The sequence below is a fragment of the Condylostylus longicornis genome, unplaced genomic scaffold, assembly GCF_029603195.1.
Source record: "Condylostylus longicornis isolate FDR11 unplaced genomic scaffold, ASM2960319v2 ptg000048l, whole genome shotgun sequence".
Lineage (NCBI taxonomy): Eukaryota > Metazoa > Arthropoda > Insecta > Diptera > Dolichopodidae > Condylostylus > Condylostylus longicornis.
In genome coordinates, this window is record NW_026578017.1 from 6,471,017 (window position 1) to 6,494,300 (window position 23,284).

Below are 23,284 nucleotides of genomic sequence, written 5' to 3' on the forward strand. Positions count from 1 at the left end.
AGTGTAATATTTAAAGTTTTACCAAAGAATACGTCCCGAACCATTCAAATACAGTGTTCTAATTAGATTTTTTTCAGTGAAACAATATTATCTCCTAAACAAATTGCGTTCATAAACTAGCTAAATACAAAAACATTTTCATATACATATGTATGTATGTTTATGCATTCAGTGCTCAGACGAACTACTGATAAATGAAGTTTGTTGCATTTGCAAATACTTGTATGTATGTATGTCTGTATAGGTAAATCTTTTTATATTTTTTAAGAAATTTGTACGCGGAATAAGTAAAAACGTTGAAGGGAAGTAGAAGATAAGTTATGCTGACAATGTTTTGATGCCCTTTTCATAATTATATTTTATTAATTTTTTGGCAAGGCGGCAATTAACATATTTTTGGTTTTTTAACATTGAAATTTTTTTTATTGACTTTCTATCGATGGCATGTAATAATCCTGTCGATAATTTCAAAAGGAATTGTTTTTTTTTCTCTGCTTTCACGTTTATGTGTAGGTACTCTTGTTTCAAATAACTTTTAATTTGAAACTTTGTGATTTGATTTAGCTCTTCTTTTTTTTTGGTAGTTTAATTCATGTTTTTATTAATTTAAGACTGAAAAAATAAAAGAAAATCAAAAAACAAAAAAAAAAAGAAGGAAAAGTACATTTGAACGGAAGAGTGGTGAATAAATACTGCCGTTGCTACTGTTATGTGTCTCTATTAATTGTTGTGTTTTGGTATGCGCCTTAAATGCGTTTGAGCTCGCGGAATTTTTTAAATGATTATACAGATATGTAGATTTTCTTTCATTTTTCTTTTACATATATATATATATATAAAAAACAAGCCTCTAATTATGGATAAGACGAATAATAATGATAGAAGCTTTGCCAGAATTATGTAATCTCAGATAATATTAGTTAGTTATATTTAAAGGAAGAGGAAATTATAATAAAAGAAGAAAAATATAAGAAATCCTTTTTTAAATACAAACTACGTACCTGTATAAAATTTTTTAAGCCGGAGGAAATAAAAAATTTTTTCCTTCATTTCGTAAATTTTGAATTTATTTTACTTTGTGCGTAAGTAGGTAATACAAGATTCTCAAATATTTAAAATAAGCAGTGATTCAAAATTTTTATATCACTTATGCCGTTGGCGTAATAATTACTGTTCTCAGTATTTATAAAAGAAAAAATAAAAAAATTGTGGTTACCATCAAAATTATAGCCAAAAATTTACGATACATAAAATCGGATGCCAATAAATATTGAAAAGAACCAGTAATTTATAAATTTAATTAAATTAGTCTCAATTTTGTAATTATTTAACTGAATTTAACTGAGTACTTCTGTTTTAATGAATTATTACATAAATTTGAAAAATATTTTTTTTAGTATGGTAGAAGATGATAGTTTATATTAAAATGTGGACATAATAAGGACGTACATAGATGAATTGACAAAGAAAAAATTTTTTTTTTTTTATTTCTTTAAAACTTAAGAAGCTCTACTCGCTCCTTATTCGTTTTTTTTACATGGCACATTCTTAATACGACAGTTTTATTTACCAAGATGAGCTACTTCTAAAAGCGGCTACTTATTTTTTTATACTTTTATAACTTATGAAGTTTCAATTGCATAGGTCTTAAATTTACATTTATTTCTGTGTCTAAAAAACCGCTATGCCATTAACGGCTGACTTTCTGGTGATCATCAAAATTCCTACGGTATTTCCTAAATTGACACATAGCTAGAAAAATTCTTAAGTTTGAAAAATTTACCTTAACTTTCAAAAAAGAAGTCAAAACCAACCAAAAACTTTTTGATGTAAAGTGTTGTCAAAACGAGAGCCCTAAGTTTAAAAACAATAACTCGGCTCTGCAAGTAATCTAATAAATTTTAAATAATCCGAGTCGTACAGTCTTATCTTGGCATCATTTCACATGAAAATGTCCTTGTGTCGGGATGTTATATTAAGCTATCGTTCTCATATAACTATATCATGCCGAAATATCGTTCAAAGTAACAATATACCAATTTCGTTTATTGTCTAATATTATCAAGTAATTAGTTGTTTCAGAAGATCTAGAATCTTTTTATCAATTATACAGGGTGATTCACCGACAAGTTAGGAGTCATATACTATCGGATACAGGGTCGAAAATGAGTAAAATTTTTGTTCGGAACACAAAAGCTTCAAGGATTTTAAGAAAATTTGGCGAAATTTTTACTGTCTCACTTTATCATCGACCGCATTGTGTACACAATAAGGTAGGTTATGTGATGGCACCAAATTTTAGATGTCGAGTTTTCGGTTGGAACGCAATTCTCCATAGTAGGTAATGAAACTACTTTCATTCCATAGGAAGCGTAAAGAAACTACTTTTAGAGAGATGTCCGTCTATCGATCCGATAGACGACATCTACCGATTTTGATGAAATTTTATATATGAGTTTAAACTTTAACAGATTTAAGTTTTCGTATATAAGGCTCATTCATAAGCGAAACCTCCTAACTTTTGGAAGAAATCAGGCATCAGCAACTGGACGTTTACTACGGGCCAAATATACATTTTTCTGTATATAGAGAAATATAATCAACCAATTTCATTGAAATTTAATATTTAAATTCGAAATGCTAAAACAATGAATCTATAAATTTTTTGGAAAGATCAGGGCTCGGAGATTGATCTGGGGGTTGATTTTACATTTTTACCATATTTACAAACAGATTGATGAAACCAAAACTTAAATATTCAGAAATTGAATTGGTTGGTACCAGAAGCTACTGACGAACTTTTCGGATAATTCGGACGGCACAAAATGAAACTCTACTAAGAGCCAAATTCACATTTTTTTAGGTATGTTAACTAAAAGCTTATTAGTGTCCATAAAATTGTAAAGAAGTGTTTAAAACGCATTTTCATAATCTTCTGAAATACTCACACTAATCTAGACAATATACATTGCGGTCGGGTATGTGTTGACCACATCAAATTTTTTTTCTATAAGTTTGGTTCTAATAAAAATAGGCCCTTAGAACAAAAAGTGCTTGAAAGCTCTTATAATTTACTGTCCTATCTTACGTAGCTACCGATGCACATTATAAATTTCGAAAATTTGAATTTTTTTTCGCATTATAAGAGCTTTCAAACACTTTTTCTTCTAAGGGCCTATCTTTATTAGAATCAAAGTTATAGAAAAAACAACGTGTGAGAGTAAAAATTTCGCTAAATTTTCTTAAATTCCTTGCAGCTCGGAAAAAGTTTCGATTTAAGACTATGTTCCGAACAAAAATTTTACTCTTTTTCGACCCTCTATCCGATGATATATGGCTTCTAACTTTTCGGTGAATCACCCTGTATATTGCAAATATAACAGAACGGTATTCTATGCCATTCCCGATTGTAACGATAGCTAATTTTATTTCAATTTTAATACACTAACGTTTCATATGTTGAGAATCGCAATATTAATCTTTAGTCTTGAGAAATTTTGTATAAAAACGGAATCAACTAAATTTTTCCGTAGTAATAAAATACGTACCAGCAAATTTATTAAAACAAAAAACCAAAGGAGCAGATCAAGCTTTTATAGAATTTATTGTAGAATTGAATCAATTTTAATTTAAATGTTCTAATCAATCAAATATTTGCCACGGTTTGATACATTAATTAAGCAATTTTTCACAGACTTTCGTCATATTTTATTTTGTTAATAAACTTTTCAAGTTACACTCAAAAAGAAACGTTATTAATTATAGTTTATTTTTTTATTTAATTATCGTCAAGTTGTTTTAATGGATTAAGTCATTTTCAGTGCTGATCTACAATCAAAATTTCTAATTTTCATTACAGTAATAAATTTCTTCACCAACGAAATAAGTCATTCTTACAATTTTAAATTTCACTATACTATTACTATATACATAACCGTTCACACAGTATACGAGTAGCAGTCTATGTCTATATAATGTGGTTAAAATTCTAAAATATCATTTATAATATATGTATATGCCTTATACAGGTTGTCTCGTGTCAAAGTGCTCTATCAATGCAGGACACCATAAGATGTCTCCGGGCCATTAATTTTTACAAATGTAAGGGGAACTCTGTTGCTTAGTTGAATATTTGCATAGCAAAAATGTAACATCACTTAAATTTTTCAAACTCAGTAGAACATTTGCAATGGTTTATTTTTTCTCACAACTTTTAAACAAAATCAAGTAGAATTATGATTAATATACCAAATTGAAGCTCAGTTGAGAAGGTTGCATCTATGCAAATAAAAATTGGAATGAATTCAATGTTACGTCATCTAAAAAATGAAAAGTTAAAATTTGAAGTTTCTTGACCTTTAAAGTTATGTGATTCCGAAATCTGAACAGACTATAGCCACGGTAAATATTCATGAAAAAGCCCTTATTCTGTCTTCAGGCATGAAGTTTTACTTAAAATTTCAAAAAATAAAAACATTAATCGCAATTGACTTCAAGCCCCTGTAACTTCGAACGTGTTGAACTGTGAACATCCTTTCGATGCAAAAGTTTTGGGTATGCACTCATGAGGGCCAAGTACTATACAGCAATGCACTTTGTACAAGTACTATATGGCAGTGCACTTTGATATGAGACACTCTGTATAATATTATATAAGGGGCCTATTTAATTCTTTCCCTACGTATGTTATACCAAGAAGGAATCACTTGCGACATAAAACATATATATTTAGAAATGTCCAAACGGTCCAATTTTCGGTCCCCTACATCTTCAATACTTTATAAAATCTGTTAAATCTCTACAAAACCAAAAATTTATTTAAATTAATTAGCAACAAAATCCAAGCTTATTAAAATTTAGGAAAGTTATTGTTCTAACAATACTCCTAAATTTGTGTAAATTTATATGGTTATAAGAGAAGCGCGCATTCCTATAGTTTGTTTACTAAACTTTAAAGATTAAATAAATAAATATAAGCTCGTAACACAAATTGTAAAAAAAGAAATGTGCCATTTTACAAACCATGGATTCAATCGACTAAATTTTTATTTGTTATAAATTGAATTGAATGTTATGGTCACAGTTATAGCTTGTTCAATTCTTTAGTCTTCAAGTAAATTATTTTTTACTATTGTTATAAAATTCATTAGAGAATCAAATATACTAAAAAATTAAAACTAAAAAAAACACAATATAAAAACAAAAAAATTAGCGAGAATTGATTGTGTTAGTAGATCACCATTTACGTCACTAAAAATATTATAAATTATGGAATAAAAAATCTAACTATTAATAATAACCTAATAAAAAAGTTAAAAACAAGAAAAATTTAAATATAATAATTGATACAAAATTTCAATAGAAAAGTAAGAGATTCGAATTATGGTATACACATGTACTCGTATTATGTATGTATATAAAATGATTAGTGAGCAATATGAACAAAATATCAGCCTAAGTTTAATAATATTCGGAGTAGTGACGCAAATGGAAGTATCTAGATAGCTAAGTTGCATCCATTGATCAAATCTAAACTAAAGATCAACGTTTATACGTAACTGGACAATTTTTTACGATGCACTTTAGAATTACAACACAATTAATATTTCTATATGTAGGTGCATTTCTGCGGCTTACGCATCTATTTGAAATTTAATATTCTATACTGGTTGAAAAGCTTTCTGAGCAAATCAGATTCCTCAAAAATAATGGGTGCTTTAGAGTGTTACTATTAATTTGCCAAAAAAATTGAAATAAGTCTATATCTTAGGTAAAATATAACAGACTTATCGGAAACCAGCAGTGTAATCTATAGAAAATAGATGTTGCGGTCGATAATGTGCTGACCAAATCAGTTTTTTTTCCATTTATATTCAAGTTTTTTGAAATTTTTTGAGATTTTTCATAAACAAGTTAACTTATATACATATGTATGTATATACATGTGTACACTGTTATTTACGTAATTATATCAGAATGTTTCTTAGTGTTAAGAACTTCTACGTACTTAGAGTACATGCAATTTTCTTTAAGAAGCTACATTGATATGTAGGTATGGATGAATGTATTTATGAAGCATATATCGAAATTATACCAAAGTAAAAATAAGAGAAAAAATAGAAAAAAAGTCACTTTGCATTCTCAAAATGATCTAGGAATAATCTGTAAGGTCAATCGATGTTAAATAGAATCACGAATACCAAACTAATTGAATGTGATATACGATCTATGAAAGCAATAAGTAAAACTGAAAATAATATAAAAGCCACAAAATATTGAAAAGTTTTCAAAGAAAAGAAACACATTCAATTGTATCAACGTAACCTAAACAAACACACATACGTACATACATATTATAATATTAATGTGTTCTTGAATATTACATAAAGTATTAAGAATGTTTTTACATTAAAAAAGTTTACACAATGTAATATCTAAGAAAATGCAGAAAGAAAACAAAATTAATAATAGAAATGATAGAAAAGTAAGTAAACGTAGAACAAAGAGAGAAAGAGAGAGAGAAAAAAGCGAATAAATTCATTCGTTTTAATTGTAATTTGAACGACATTCTTTGAATCTGGGGTTGGAGAAAAAATAATTGTGTCAATCTGATTGTAGACATAAAATAGAAATTTACACATTCATTGAAGCATGCGTTCATACATGTATGTATGTACATTAATATTAAAATTTAAAGAAATTATCAACTGCGCATAATTGCTGGGGTTAAATTTTTATTATAAATATATGAATGTAGGTACGAGTATATGTACTTGTAACAACAAAATAAGCACAAATATTTCTTTTAATACAGCAACAATAATTTGTCAAATTTAAATGCTAGTAAATGCGTTTTTTAATTTAAATGATTAATTTAATGACTTATTTAAAATTTTTTTTTTTTTGATAGAATTTTCGATATGTTTCTTGTGGGAATTTTGATAGTGGCAAGAACATTTTTTTTGGAATGTAATAAAAGAAATTGTGTTTTGACTGATTTCAATTAAAATTTTAAAAATACCTACACATACATACGCACATACGAATTTAAATATTTGACTACAATAAATATTCTGAATTTTGTCATAGGTACTCGTATAATGTATTTGAGCCATACACATGCATATAAGTAACTAAGCTATGTACGTCTATGTACGTGTTCTAATCGAGTGTGGAAAAATAATTTTATTTCCCAATACTTTACGATATTTAATCAAACACTTACATATGTTTAGCAGTAATTACTTTAATTCAAATAGTTAATTTCACAGTTTATATTTGTTCTATTATTATTAGCACTTTAGTTAGGTTGAAGCCATCCTGATTTTGTACTAATCGTCACGTAATTTAACAATATTTTCGCTGTGGTGTAGGTTGTACGCGTTTTATCAACATTTTTGATGAATAATTCAATAATCATCAACAATAATTTCATTTTTCCGCATGTCTAATCTTATCAAAATCTTGATCTTATCGAAATTTTTATAAAATTTCGGTTGCGTCAAACGTCAAAAGTCAAAACACTAATAAAAATTATTAGTAAATTAACATTACTAATAAAATCAGTATTTTTTAATAATTCATTCGAAAAAAAGAGAACAATGGTAAAAACAGGACGCAGGTATGCGAGATTGTGGACGCAATAACAGTATTTTTCATGTCTACAACACATGTATCGTTATAAGATTTTAATTTGACACTTACATTTTGACATATATGTACGTGCTTAATATCTACAGTATTCATAAATGCTTAACCTAAACGGACGTTGTATGCTGTATTCAAAATAACCGCATTAGTGGTACGTCGAAATTTTGACGCTTAGTATTTATATTTCTTCTAATCTGGTTCTTAATAAATCAAGATCCAATTTGTTTTTTTTTGACAATTGCGTTTCGCATTCCAAATTAAATTCAATTTGGAATTTCTTCATCAACCAAATTCGCTTTTTCTTATATAATTGAACTTAAATTTTTGGATAGGTCAAATCCAACAAGTACTACTTGCCTTGTATGGCAACAGAATCATTTCGACTTAAGCATTTTTATATCAACTGCATTAAAAGCAACCAAACTCTAACTGTCAAAATTTTAAGGTATAATATAAATAGTATTAATATGACATGCAAATGGCATTTGCCATTAAAGGCTTCCTTTTAGTATTAAAAAATGACAGCAAGCCGAAATTCTCTTATCAACTCTTAAAAGTAAAAGTAAGAAATCGCAAATTATAAAATTTTAGTAATGTTCAATTTAAAAACAGAAATTATTTTTAATCTTCAAATAATATAAAATATATATTTAGATATTATGTATGTACACCACAATGTTCCTGTACAAACAATTGAAGAACTTAATGTAATGTTATGTGAACAATTTTACAGGTAAAAATAAATACATCATCACTTTTTTCCTGCTGCATATTTAAAAATTCACTAATGAGAAAATATTTTGAACGATGGTTTTAATGTCATAGAACTTGAACTGCTATTCGTTTGATGGACCCACAAAAAGACTCTACACAACAAAAACAAATCTGGAAGACAAAATGAAAAAAGATTTAAAATAAGTATTTCAATTTTCTTTTCGTTTTTTGTCTTGAATTGATGTTTTTGGTTGTTAGTACATGCCACATAACAATTTATAAAAAAAAATTAAAATTAAATAAACCAAAAGACAGAAACAAACATTAATGTCAAAAATTTATCCAAAAAATTCCTTTCAATTAATACGAGTATGTATCTATAAGATGTTTTACCTGTTGCATCTTCAAACTTTGCTGTTTTTGTTGCTTTTATCAAATAAACATGAGCAAAAAACACATTTTCTTCCTTATTTTTTCAAGTTAACATCATATTTTTTCCTGATCGCTGTTATCGCCAATATTTTATTCATCATCATCATCATTACTGTCTTTACCTTGATTCCTCAATATGAAAAATTAAAATAATTGTGTTGATGTATTTGTGTTCTTTAGCAATCCAAAGCAAAAAGAAAAAAGTTTTGTCTGCTGTTTTTTTTTTCTTGTTTGGTAACACTTTTTGTTATACTAATATAGTTGAAATGTTTATTGCCATAAAATTTTCAACACTTTTCCGGGCATAAAAGTGAAATTTAATGAAATTTCTAATTATCATTTAAGCAAACTGTATAGGAAATTTTATTTGTGCGATTTGAGTAACAATTAGCGATTGAAATAAAATTAGACTTAAAATAATAAACCACTGTAGCATTTCACAATTTCAATTTATATTGCACTATTATAATGCACAATGTTTGTATGATCAAAAATACATAGAAATGTAATGTTTTAATTAATTTGTCGTTCCGACGGAAATTTATCGTATAATATCCGCAAAGTCTGATTTTGACAAATCGTCTTTAAAATTTGACTTCGTTTCATAAAAAATTATTGCAAAAGGACAGCGTTTTTTTTTCGTTTTGTATTATTAATAAGGTTTTTTAGCTATATTTTTTCCAAAGTAAACAAAAAACACACAGAACAAATTTTAGAGTTCCTATATACACATAGCATTTAATCGGTGCTTTTTGCAATGAGTTTTGTTAGATTTTTGCAATTAATAGTAGATAATATTTAGTTATATTATATGATTACACTCTTTTAAATTCTACATTGTATAAAAGAGGCCGAAACTTCGCAAAATAGAAAAAGAATATCTATATTGCACTCAGTTCAATATTTTTTAAGAACTTTTTTGGATATCCAACAAAAAGTAAACCACAGAGTATACAAGTACATATAAACATATACATGCACTGTGTATAATTTGGCACTGCATTTGTCTCCTTTTACATTTTTCAGCCATAAAACATTGGAAAAACAAAGAATCAAAGCATACAATTTTACGCAATTAATAAATTCCAAATGCGTTCCATAATGCATTTGTTTACACACATTTAACACTGCAGTATTAAAGTTTAAATAATAAAAAGATTGTTTTAAAACCGATTAATTTAAAACATGGAAGCAAAGATATTTGACATATTATATGATACATACATATTATATATAAGTGTACATAACATTGTCAAACTCACCTTACACACTGTTCAAAACTCTAACTTAGCAAAAATTAGAATTTGTAGACTTTTTCAGAAATTTGTCCGAATTGTTTGTCGTAAATTTTATTAACAAATCAATTTTTAACTAATTTACAAATTAATTCGAAAAAATGAATTTTAAATTTCAGAATTTGTTCAGATAGTTCGAGTTCTAGAAATGTTCATTATGCTATCAAACTATTTGTATCGCTTACAATATTTTCAATTTTCATATTTCTTTAAAAAAAAATTAATTTTTACTTTGGCACAAATGTTATTGATTTCTTCAAGACTTAGCAATATTTTTCATCATTTTTTACCTTTTATTTTATTTTAATAATGATTGTTGTTCGAAGTGAATTCCTTAATTTTGAAGAATTCATGCATATACACTTATACTTTTAGTTTTTCTCATTTTTTTTATTAAAAATTTAAACTTAATTAAAAAGAGCAGAAAAAAAAAATTATAAGAAAGTTCAATAGCACTCGCTCTAAACAAGATGAACTTGTACATGAACAATATATTCTTAAAATTATTTCATGCTGTGATATGATGACGACAAAATAAAAAATTTAGCTACCTTACTTACTATAAACGTAAATTCTAAGGTAAAAATGGACATGAAGATTTTGCGAATCAATCTCCATGTTTGTATGTATGTAAAAGTATATAATATATGAAATCAGTTTTTTTGAATATTTTGTCTGTTGATATATTGTTTTTATAGTTTTTGCTCAGATTATAAAAGTAATATTTATACGATTTTGGAATGCCTTTTTCAGATTTAAAATTTTTATACTATCTGTTCATAATAAATCGTCAAAATTGTATTTTAAAATTCAAAACTTTGCGCACCTTAATGACAAAATTGTTATTGTTACCGAAGAATTTTGCTACCGTATAAAAGACAAAGCAAAAGAACAAAAAATAAATAAGTAGATATTTTGTTATCAAGTGGTGATGTTTGACTATTTAAAATGCAGAGATATGTTAAGGATTAAGAATAATGAGAGCAAACATAATCATTATGAGAATAAATTTTCAATTTCACATCATATACCAATTTTAATTAAATATAATTAACTCAAATATTTCAATCATTTTTCGTAAATTTTAAAAAAAGTTTTTGGGGGAAATTCCTTTAACAGCAGTGTCGAATCACTAGTAAAATAAATTAACCAATTTTTACTAAATTTAAAAATCAACTACTTTATGTTCACATGATGAATGAGTTAATCAATTTTTAAGTGACATCAGGTTCTACAAAGCGGACCGTTAACATATGCTTATTTAATCTTTTAAACCGTTATATTTTAATTTTATTTTTTAATTGATGTCACTAACGGTTTTTGATAAAATTGGGCCAAGGTTTTTACTGGCAACACACTTCACATTTCTAACACAACTAAAGATTTGTTGGAAAGATCTGACGCAAGGAAGTAAACCTTAAGCGGTCCTTCATTTTTGATTTTCAACATTTTACAGAATACTCGTAATAGGGTCAGTTTTGCTTATAATTTTATGGACTAGCTTTTTTTATTAAAATGAAAGTTGAAAGGCGTTCTAGAAAAATAAAGCTCGATAAACTGGGGCTTTACTATGCGCTTATTTTATATTTTTGATAATATCTTAAAAAATGTTTAAAAGACTTTCAAATTTTTCATATCGCACTAGAATTCATTTAGGGAATAGTGCAATATTTTATTATTTGGCGAAAAAGAGTCATAAAATTTTTATAAACGTACAAACTTTTACATTTTGTAGTTTTGGCCTAAACTTTATACCAAAATTATAAGCTTACCTCAATGGAAATTTGAAATAAGTTTACACCTCTTACTTTTATCCTTTCACATCTTTAACATAATCTGCAAATTATATTAAGAGTAATAATAACTTTGGATTTTTCATAATTAGACCAACCGATAATTGTTTTTTCATTTTTACATTTTTTTTCTCTAATTTGAAATTAAAATTTTTGTTTGTTCTTTGGACTTTAAAATTTTGATAATGAAATTTTCAATATCTTCCTCAGTGCGGTGCTGTTATTTATTATAAAGGCTCTGAAAAAGCAACAAGTCGGTACGCTTCTGTATCCATCTACATAAATACATTCTATTGGTTTTTCTTCTTATTTTCTACGTCACTTCTCTTTTTCATCATATACGTACATACATATGTATGTACATATTCGTGTATCTTCACATTTATATGTATCTCTTTTGTTATTTGGTTATCCGAATTAGGCAATCTTAATCAAGAATTATTCTTCACTCATCTTACGATGCAAGCAAGGACAAAAAAAAAACCAAAAATATTTATGTTGCAAAAATCCATAAGCATTACAGAAAAGAAAAAAAAGCAAAATGAAATTTTTGTTTTACTGACTTTCGTCTTGATGGCAGACGAAATATTGTCTTATTTTGGTGTATCCAGGAATTTCATAATCGATTGAATTTTTAAGTTTTTTTTTTCTCTCTGATTTTATCATTTTTAAACATTTTCTTTTAAATACTGCATTATTTTATGATGATTTTTTTTGAGTATATGATGTTGCCAATGATGATTCATGATAATATTAATATTGATAATGATAGTGATGAAGGGTTCTATGAAGAGTCCAGACAAATAAAGTGATTGGTTATTGAAATATTGAAGGAGAAAATAAAGAAAAACACTAAAACAGAAATAAAGAAACAAATCAACAATAAAATATTAAGGGTTAACAAAAAAATAAGCAAAAAATGAAATATATTCAAGTTTTTCGAGATCGAGATCATAATAAATTGATTGAACAAGTGCCAGAAATGGCAATATTCTCTGATTGGTTTTAGATTGCTTTTAAAAATTAGTAACAAGTAAAAAAAAATTAAAGGTCTGCTTTTTTTTTTTGCTGTATTTGAACTGACAAAATTTTATACATTAGTTGACGGAGTAAATTTGTGCATTGATTTGTGTTTATCGTAATTTTTTTTTCTCTTTGAAAATATGTAAAGCAAGGATAAAGAGGGGGAGATGAGGATGGAAAATGACAACAATCATGAAATCTTATGTGATTTATTGGAATTTGTTTTTGTCATCTTATTTTTTAATTTGATAATGATTTTTCAAAAAAAAATCTCAGAATAAATAATTTTAAACTTTTAGGCTTTTCTTTTGTAGTCTTCAGTTTTTGTTATAATTAAATGCCAAAATAAAAATTTTATTTTTGAGTTTTTATTAATTTTAATACCAAATAAGTTATAATCAATTTGAATCTCTCACAGGTAAGATAGTTAATTAGTTTAAGCGGTTATGGTTTTAAAAAAGAATATGAAAATGGTTGAAAAATTCTTAGAAATTTGGCAGTGGAAGATTTTTCACTAAAGACTGAAAGGTAATTGAAAATTTTTTTATGGCTTCCTTATTCCATACCACAATGTAAATCTGGCTTGATGGTACCCCGACGATTAAACAAAATAGCTGAAATCGACAAACATTGTTTTCTATGCAAATATAATTTTTTCTAGAGTCTATAATAATTTTCTAAAATCATTTTGGCATAATGCTTTGAACAATTAAAAAAATTCTTATTAAAATTTCAATTTCTTCAATTTAATCAAAAAAATTTTAATAACTTTATTTCTTTTTAGACACAAGCTCTTGCTCTTACTCGATCAAAATCACCTGGTACAGTTACAGTGCCCCCATTATTGCATTTGAAAAAGGAGCGTTCTGTTACTCCGCCACTAACTCCACCACCTTCACATCAACAAGTAAATTTAAGAGAATCTCTTTCATCTGACAAAAATTTCTCTGTTTCATCGATGAATCAAGATGATCTATCTTCCAGTCCAAAACCATTTAATAGTAGTAGCAATATTGAAAATAAAAGAATGTCAAATATAGCAAGTACCACAAATAACAATAATATAAATGCTAACACAAGTGAAAATAATTTGAGATCTTCAAATCAAAATTCACCAATTCGAAATTGTAACACAGATAATATGACAAATAATCTAGTTAATTGTACTCAAACTCCTATCCAAAGATCGTCAGAAATAAGTCAACAGCAACAGCAACCACAACAACAGCATCAACATTTGCAACAACATAATATTTTACAACATCACCATCAACAACATCATCATTTTCAGCAACATCATCAAGAGCAATTGCAGCAACAACAATCCAATCCTTTTCAAAATCGTAATTTAGCTACAACACCTAAAGTTAGTACACCGTTGTCAGTAATAGAAAATGGTTTGCCTACTGTTGGACATCCTACGTTAATTCCATCTGTTGGAAATAGTTTAAGTACTGATAAAATAATGCCATCAACAGTATCTGCAGCTTCAACTAATATTGATAGAAGAGATTTTGATTTAACTAAAGTTAATGGTAAGTTTTACATTTTTTATAATTTTATAATCCGATTTTTATAATTGGTTAACTAGAAACAGAAATAATTTTGAGATTCATAAATAGCAATAACATATTTATTACTAAAGCATGATTGGGCCAGTCAATTTGTTTTTCACTTCTAAAATACTGTAAAGGTGTTTTTTTTGTCAAAACTTGTCGGAAAAAAATTATTGTGTTCGGATTTTATCCATAAGAGTTTTATGATTATATTCAAGCTATTGGCCTTTGGACCTTGCTTTCAAACAAATTTGATTTTGAAAACTTGTGTATTGTATTACTGAAATGAAATCGCGTATTGTGGAAAATCCTAAATACCGGCAGGAGAATTTCTTATAGTATAGTAACCCATATTATTTATTGGCTAGTTATTAAACTTTATTTTGCTAAATAAAAAAAATTATCTTTAATACGTCAAATATATAAAAGAAGTTTTCCGTTTATATTTTACTAATTGGCTTTGCCAACTACCACAAACTACAACGCGTAATACTATATGTATATATATATTTAGTTAAAACATGATCATACACACGTGTATATATTCTGTATATAGGGCATTGATTCATTATTAATTTCAATCAAAAAGACAACAACAACCTTAACAAAATCAAGGGAAATTGGTGACAAGAGAAATATAAAACTTTGAGCTAACAAAAAAAAAAAATAATCTGAACAGAGGCAAACAAAATCGGAATAGAGAACAATATCTAAAATCCAAAAGTATCAAACTGACAGAATTAAGGAATTAGCTATTTTCTGTATCAGATACTACGACCTCTTTTAGGATTAATCAGGATCAAAGTATTTTTTCATTCCACGTACAATTTTGTACATATGTGTATGCACGTGCTTTTGTACCAGGTGTTCTGCCCATGTCCATTTCCTTAATGTTGATAATTTTTTGCTTTATTTATATTTTGAAAATATTTGGTACCATTACTTCCTTATAATAAAAAATATTGCATACAATTGGGTGTAGCATAATGCCACCATGTCGAGTTTTCAACGGAAATGCATTTCTGCATGTCACAGAAACATTTTACAAGAGATTTCTAACTAATTTTTTGTATATAAGTGTTTCAATGTGTGCGTGCGTGTATCTCAATTTTGGCCAAACAGAATTTCATATTTATATCTATTAACTTAGATTGTATATTGCAAAGAAAGGGTAACGATGCACCACAACTGGAAAAGGTCTGTTATGCTGCCAAACTAGGTGTGGGGCAAGGCCCTACAACATCCTTTCGAGGAACTGATAAATTTGATTAACATTAAAGGCCCGGCAGACCGTAGCTCCTCCGGGTTGAGCGCCTTCTCCTGTGGGTAAGGATCCCGAATTCTCCCAGAGAATGCTTTTTATCTAAGCTTAAACGATTCCATAATAATATAACAGACAAGAAAGCAGTAAAAACAGAGTTATTGGTACATTTGTAGAAGAACTTGGAATAAATGTTTCCATCACTGTCTTTCGGTTTGTTTTCAGTTTGTTCCGTTTGTCAGTTTGTTTAGAAAATTTTTATATTTTTAAGGACAAAAGCATGATATTTTGAAAAAATAAATCTCAGCAAAAGCATTGTCTTCTCATTTTGTTACAACTTTTGAAAATGCAAGTTTTTTTACAAACTATACTCTGTATAGAAATCAAAGCTGTATCGAAGCAATTTATAAATTCCGGAAATGCGGAAACATCGAAAATTATTCCTCTTATTTTACAAAACTACAAACAAGTGCATGGAGAGATTCTCGAAATGAAAGTTATCTGAAATAACTCTATTAAATTTTTGTGATGCAACGAAAAGGTGTGCATATTCCTTACCGTAGGCGTTACAGATATAAATGCATTTCATGATGATGTTTAAGATGATTATAAAAGTTTAAAGTAAATACAAACCGGCTGAACCATCTTGTAAATGTCAATTTATATGTATGTACGTATATACCATCAAAAAATACTCAGGATTAAAGCAATGAAAAATACAAAATAAATAAGGAAATAACCAGAAAAAAATAAATAATAAAAAATAAAAGATAATATAGTGCTGTAGTTAGAATTCAAAATATTCCACCTTGACTAAAAATCCATAAACCTTTCTATTACTATTTATCTGTAGATATGGTTTAAAACATATTCACGTATATTGATTAAGATTTAATAAAGGTATATAGGTGAACATTTTCATATTATATGTAGTTATTGCCTATACATAGAAAGGATATCGAAATATCCTTTTCAATTAATTTTTATTACTATACTTTCATTTTTTGCAGTTTACGTAGCATTGTTTGCTTTATTATGACTGGAAGAAATGCAAGGTGTATTAAAGGTCTGAATTTCGTATTCGATGTCTTTAATCGAAAATTTTATTGTATTTAATCATAAAATATAAAATATTCAAGTTCATATATTGCTATAAATACACGTACATACATATTTACACAAATAAAAATTGAAACATGATAGTTTATTGAATTTATAAAACCTTTACTTGGTATATAGGAAATGTTTCTACAAGGATAAAATCTTTATAATAATTAAAAATGAGAGTAATTCATATATGAATTAACATTATACATTGTAAAATTTCATGAAATATAATTTATATTGCACGAAAATACAAGATGTATTACTTTATTGAGTACAGGAAGCTTTAAACTTTATTTATGAACTTGTATTTCATTGCAGTTTTTCTTCTGACGTATATTATAGAATATTATTGAGCGCTCAGTTTACAATTATTACGTATAAAAACATTTAAAATCGTAAGAATTATTCAAAAAAGCTGAGAATTAAAAATTAACCTCACAGACGTTAAGTTCATCACTAGTTCAGGTAGTGGCACATTATCACTCTAGCAATAAATAATCTTCAAGAAAAGTGAGTTTTAGTTAATGAGTCCTCTAGTTTTTATAACTACTTAATCTGATGTGAAATCATTCGAATGGTTATTGTCAAAGATTTTTTGGAGTATTTGTAAGCAAAAGCAAATAAAACTACTCCTTCTCCAGCTCTAAAACAAAGAGTTTGTTGGTCTGAAAGATATTTTAAAATTCATAATCATAGGAATGCTATATTTATTTTCTCTTATGTGATATCTTTCCTTCAAATTTTCTGATGTGGTCAGCATATAACCGTCCGCAATGTATATTGTCTAGTTTTACACAAAAGATTATAAAAATGCGTTTTAAACACTTCCAATTTTAAGGACACTAGTCAGCTTTTAGCTGACATTCCTCTATAAAGTTCACCTGCTAACTTCAGTAGCAACCAAAACTTAAATATTAATGATGAAAAATTCAATAAATTAGTTCTGTAGACATGGCGAAAATTGTAAGTCGGCCCTTTGCTCAGTTTCCGAGACGTAATCTCTCCAAAAAAATTTATACAGTCATTGTAAATACCATTATGTGAAGGAACTTTGTTGATAATTTTTCTTTATGTGCGCAAAAATTTGAAAAACGGCCCGCAAAATGGTCAAGTTTATTTGCGTTTCCCTATACTATGGAGAAGTTCGTTCCCATTGAAAACTCAACATCCAAAATTTGATGCCATCACATAACCCCCTTTATTGTATTCAACGTGGTCGGTACAAAATTGTGCAGTTAACCGAAAAATTTCAAGCTCTGTCTTATTTTACCACATTTTTTCCTGAATAACTCTCTTCTTTGAATTTATTTACAATATTTGAATTATATTAATTAGTTCTACGTTGTTTAAAATTTATTTACTGACAATAAATCACACATGTCTCCCGCATAATTGGTGACGGACGAGCTTGGCAATTCATGATAGTTTCTAATTGTAAATGAATGCTGTCAATCTCTGCTCTTTTGTTGTAACGCTAAATGTTTGATTCAAGCAATATCTTGATAAACGTTAAATTTGATAAACAAAACTGTAAAAAGTAATTTCAAACATTTCTGAAATAAATCTTTTTCATTAATTGCGGTTCGACAAACACTTTATTTGCTTATACAATATCCTATATTATAAATTATGATTGAAAATATTTTAGTCTCATATGTATACATATATGTATATAATTTAACTAATAACACACATCTTATACAAAATATACGTTATAATCTACTCTTTGTATGGATGTACGTTTTATACACATGAATAGATAGGCATGTGTACACTGTTGACAACAATATTCTACTACATAATCAAGTTGCGATATTTTTCTTCAACACCCCCCTTAGACGTGGAAGTAAAGTGCTTCCAAATTCATTCATAAATTTCTAAATTTTTGTAATGTCTTTCTAGATTTTTGTTTTTATTGAGGAGCACATCCCTTTTTTCATATCTTTAATAATATGTACAAAAAACGTACGTATATACAGATCGACATATTGAACATATGTATGTATATGTGAACTCAATTTTCAAAAGCATATTCATAAGGTCTTTTTAAAATTTGAACTTTTTCTCTATTTTTTATTTTCATTTTACTTTTGTTCGATTTCAATTCTTAATCGATGCATTTTAAGCCTATTGGTTATAAAGCAACAACATTATATATTCATAGACCATATTTTCTGATTTTAGTAAATAGAAGAACAAAAATTTAGAAGAGTTGAACCTAATAACTTGTCAATCTGAGCGCATTGAATTTTCTCATATATTACTTATAAGTTAAAATATTTTCATAGATGATGATATGCCGATGAGACAATCAATAGGCAGTGTTCAATAATAATTCAAAAAAAAGGGGGTCAACTTATCTTTTTATGTCACTGTCTCTCACCATATGTAAAATTTATAAAATTCGCTGTTTTCATTTACAGTTCAAGTGGAAATTTTGAATGTAACAATAAATTCCTTTCAGTATTCATCAGGTATTTATGAGAAAAGGATAAAAAGGTTTTTATTTCGTTTTTGTTCTTCATTCGATGTATATATGAATGTATATGTGTATATTTATATAAGGATTTTATGAGTTCAACTTTATTCAATTTAGAATTTTTGAAAAGAGAAAAATTTTAGCAAATATCTTACTTTATAGAGATGGGCTATATATTTTGTCATTGAAATTTGTTGTCCATTTACTTGTAAATAATAATAACACAAACTGTTTCAGTTTTCTATTTTGATTAATATTGATGGGATTCGGTAATCTCTTTATCTTATACTCTTTTTCATTTCTATTTGTATGGAGGAATTATTTTGTATTATTCTGTATTTGCAAAAAATATCGAATTCCATATGTCTATATTTCAATTTTAAATACACATAAAGATTTTAGAATTAGAGTAGAATTTTCATTCGCGAAATTGAAGCTTATATCAATACACAAAAAGGGACATTCATTTGAAGAGGATATTTTTAATTATAATCTGTATAGATTTTTTCTTTATGTAAAAGAAAATATTTTGTCATGAAATCAAAAATTTGTTTAAAAAAACGTAACATTTATTCAAAGTTTATATTAAAAGAAATATAAATAGATATTTTATGCAGGATTTTACAAAAATATAATCCAGTTAGTGTGTACAAAATACTGAAAACATATAGTGACAAAGGCATTATTAAGTTGCAGAATAATGCATATCATATGAATTTGCTGATAAAGTTTTCTTTTAACTAGTTTAAATTAAAATTTTTCAAAACATTTAATATAGAATTCCGTGCACTGTACTAAACATGATATGAAATTTGAAATTCACTTAGTCACTGCAGCAATATCCAAATAACGCATACACATTAGTGCTATAAATAAAAAATTAATTAAATTAAGAAATTTTCTGTACAGAAAAATTGAGTCCTTTAAATTTTATGAAATAATTTATTTACTCATTTATCTTTTCAAATGATGTTATGATGTTGACATTTTCGTTTTGTACAAATTATTGAGTTGGTGAACAACGAAACCTCAAGGTTATTGCGTTAAGAAAAGTGGTTTATTGCGCTTTGTTAATGAATTAAGTATTGCATAGGCATGGTCCGAAACTAAAAATCCCACAGATGGTATTGACAAGATCCCTTTTAGATTCACGTATTAATTAGTTTACGAGTATTTTTTCATTGCTCAGTGATTTTTTCAAAAAATTTATAATTGCTATGAAATTCGTTTTGGAATAAAACAAATTCAGGTTGAACTATTGGACTAATATTGGAACTGGATAAAATTGAATTAATCCGAAATATACCAATCATAATATTGTAAAATCAAATACCCCACTATAGGACGATAACATGAAAGGTGTCAAAACTATATACACAATTACAAAATCAACTGTAGAAAATGCAAGAAAATTAAAAAAATCTGATGTGATCAGCACATAACCGACCGCATTGTATATTGTCTAGTTAAGTGAAATGGTTACAGAATATTATAAAAATGTCTTTTAAATGCTTCTTTCCAATTTTTAGGACATTAGTAAGCTTATAGTTAACATACCTAGAAAAATGTAAATTTGGCTCTTAGTAGAGTTTCGCTTTGTACTACCCGAATTCCCAGAAATGCTCGTCAGTTAACCAGAACTCAAATATTAAATTTCAAGAAATTCCATCAATTCGTTCCGTAGATATGGTGAAAAATGTAAAATCGGCCCGCAAATCAGTTTTCGAGCCCTGATCTTTCCAAACAATTTATATTATGTTCATTATTTCAATACGAGGAATTCAAGTATTAAATTTCAATGAAATCGCTCAATTATTTCCCTTATTATATACGCAAAAATGTATATTTAGCCCGCAGTAAAGGTCTAGTTTCCGATGCCTGATCTTTCTAAAAAAGTTACATGTTCATTGTTTTAATACGAAGAATTCAAATATTAAATTTCAATGAAATCGGTTGATTATTTCTCTTTATATACACAAAAATGCATATTTGGCCCGTGGTAAACGTCCAGTTGCCGATGACTGATTTCTTCCAAAAGTTAGGAATTTTCGCGGACGGTCGAGCAAGACTAATATATGAAATTTCAATGAAATCGGTTGAATATTTTCTTCAAAATGGTGAAAAATGTAAAATCGGCCCGCAAATCAGTTTTCAAGCCCTGATCTTTCCAAAAAATTTATATGTTCATTGTTTTAATACGAGGAATTCAAGTATTAAATTTCAATGAAATCGGTCAATTATTTCTCTTTATACATGCAAAAATGTATATTTGGCCCGGAGTAAACGTCCAGTTGCTGATGCCTGATTTCTTCCAAAAGCTAGGAATTTTTGTGGACGGTCGAGCTGAGCTTATATATGAAATTTCAAGTAAATAGGTTGAATACTTTCTTCAAAATGTTCAAAAATGTAAAACAGGCCCGCTAAAACGTGCAGTTCCCGCGGCCTGATATATCCCAAAAGTTGATCAATCCGTGCCGTGGTGGAAATAAACTTACATATAAAACTTCATCAAAATTGGTTCAGCAGAACTTGAGATGCACGCGTGCACACACAGACGGACAGACCGACAGACCGACAGACCGACAGACCGACGGACCGACAGGTTGCTAAAAATAGTTAGTTCCCTACTATGGAGAAGTGCATTCCCACCGAAAACTCGATATGCAAAATTTGTTGTCATCACATAACCTACCTATTGTTTACACAATACGGTCGGTAAAAAGCTAGAAACTTTTGTGCGTCTGTTTTTCTTTAGTCATTTGAATGTGCTTTCTGTCTTAAAATAAAATATTTTTTTAGTAGGAAGAAATAACTGGTACCGGAATTTATTTAACAATGTATTAAAACCCGTTAAATATATGCAAAAAAATTTTGTGTCTTTAGCTAATTTCGTTTATTACGTACTTTTTGTAATATTTTCAGTACTTGATGCCTCTTCTTAAATGTGATTGCCCAGTTTCCCAATTTAGTTTTAAATTTTGAGAAAAGCTCAGTCAATTGATATTCATTAAGTATTCATCATCAAAGCTGCCATAATTTTTGTTATTGAATAAATCACACCACAAAAATATTGCAATAGATTTAATGTCGTATATGATTTACAAATATTTTGCGGTTATAATCCTTAAAGGGTTGTTCTATATTTCCACTTGAGAAAAGTTTTTAGCGAAATTACAGATTCTGGACCCCAAAAAATGGTTACTTTGTTTTAAAACAATAAAACACTTTTCTGGCAACTATATGTCTCATTTATTTAAACTTATTGGTATTTTTAATTTAAGATGCCTGTCTCTCAATAGAGTTCTCATAGTTTTAGCTAATTTTAATATTTACAATTACTGTTGTAAATAAAATTGAAAAATATAAAGAAGAAGAATTCATCAACAATATATAGTATGTATCTAGGGTTTTCTGTCAGAACATGAATTCTACATTTTTGCCATTTTGAGTAAAAAATCATTGAAATTTTTTTTGTGTTATTTTTGTTTTACTAAAACATTAACTATAGTGAAAGTTTAGTGAAGATGGTTTAAGAAGTGGAACTTCTTATACTACAATCAGAACTGAATAACTTCACTTATCTAGTTTTAAATGTTGCTAAACGTGCGTTTTACTTATATGAAAATAACCAACATGAACATTTAAACATGAAATGTGAAAATGAATATGTGCAGACCATTTTCAACTTGACACGAAGCGGTATAAAAACTGGAATACATTTTCAATTCAAAAGTGTATAACATGACCTGCCTATATTTCAACGCCATCTTAGAACATTTTATGATCTCGAGAAGCGAATAACTGTTGATATCTAATTTTGTCAAAAAAATTTTCGAAACAATTCTCAAATCTTTAAAACAACTGGAAAAATTAAAATATTTTTTTTGCATAAAATTTTAAGTATACTGCATTCATACCTTTTTTTTGCAAAAATGTAGATATCATGTTCCCATAGAAAACCCTGGGTATTCTTA

The 23,284-nt window shown here is 27.6% G+C and overlaps 1 protein-coding gene across 1 annotated transcript in view; it reads left to right on the forward strand.

Moving 5' to 3' along the window:
• The window catches only part of LOC129611100 (putative uncharacterized protein DDB_G0282133), a 195,374-nt gene that overhangs the window by 69,130 nt on the left and 102,960 nt on the right, over positions 1-23,284 (forward strand). Inside the window, exon 2 of the mRNA XM_055524050.1 lies at positions 13,692-14,442. Within this exon, the coding sequence (XP_055380025.1) occupies positions 13,692-14,442 (751 nt within the window). The remainder of the gene's footprint in view (positions 1-13,691; positions 14,443-23,284) is intronic.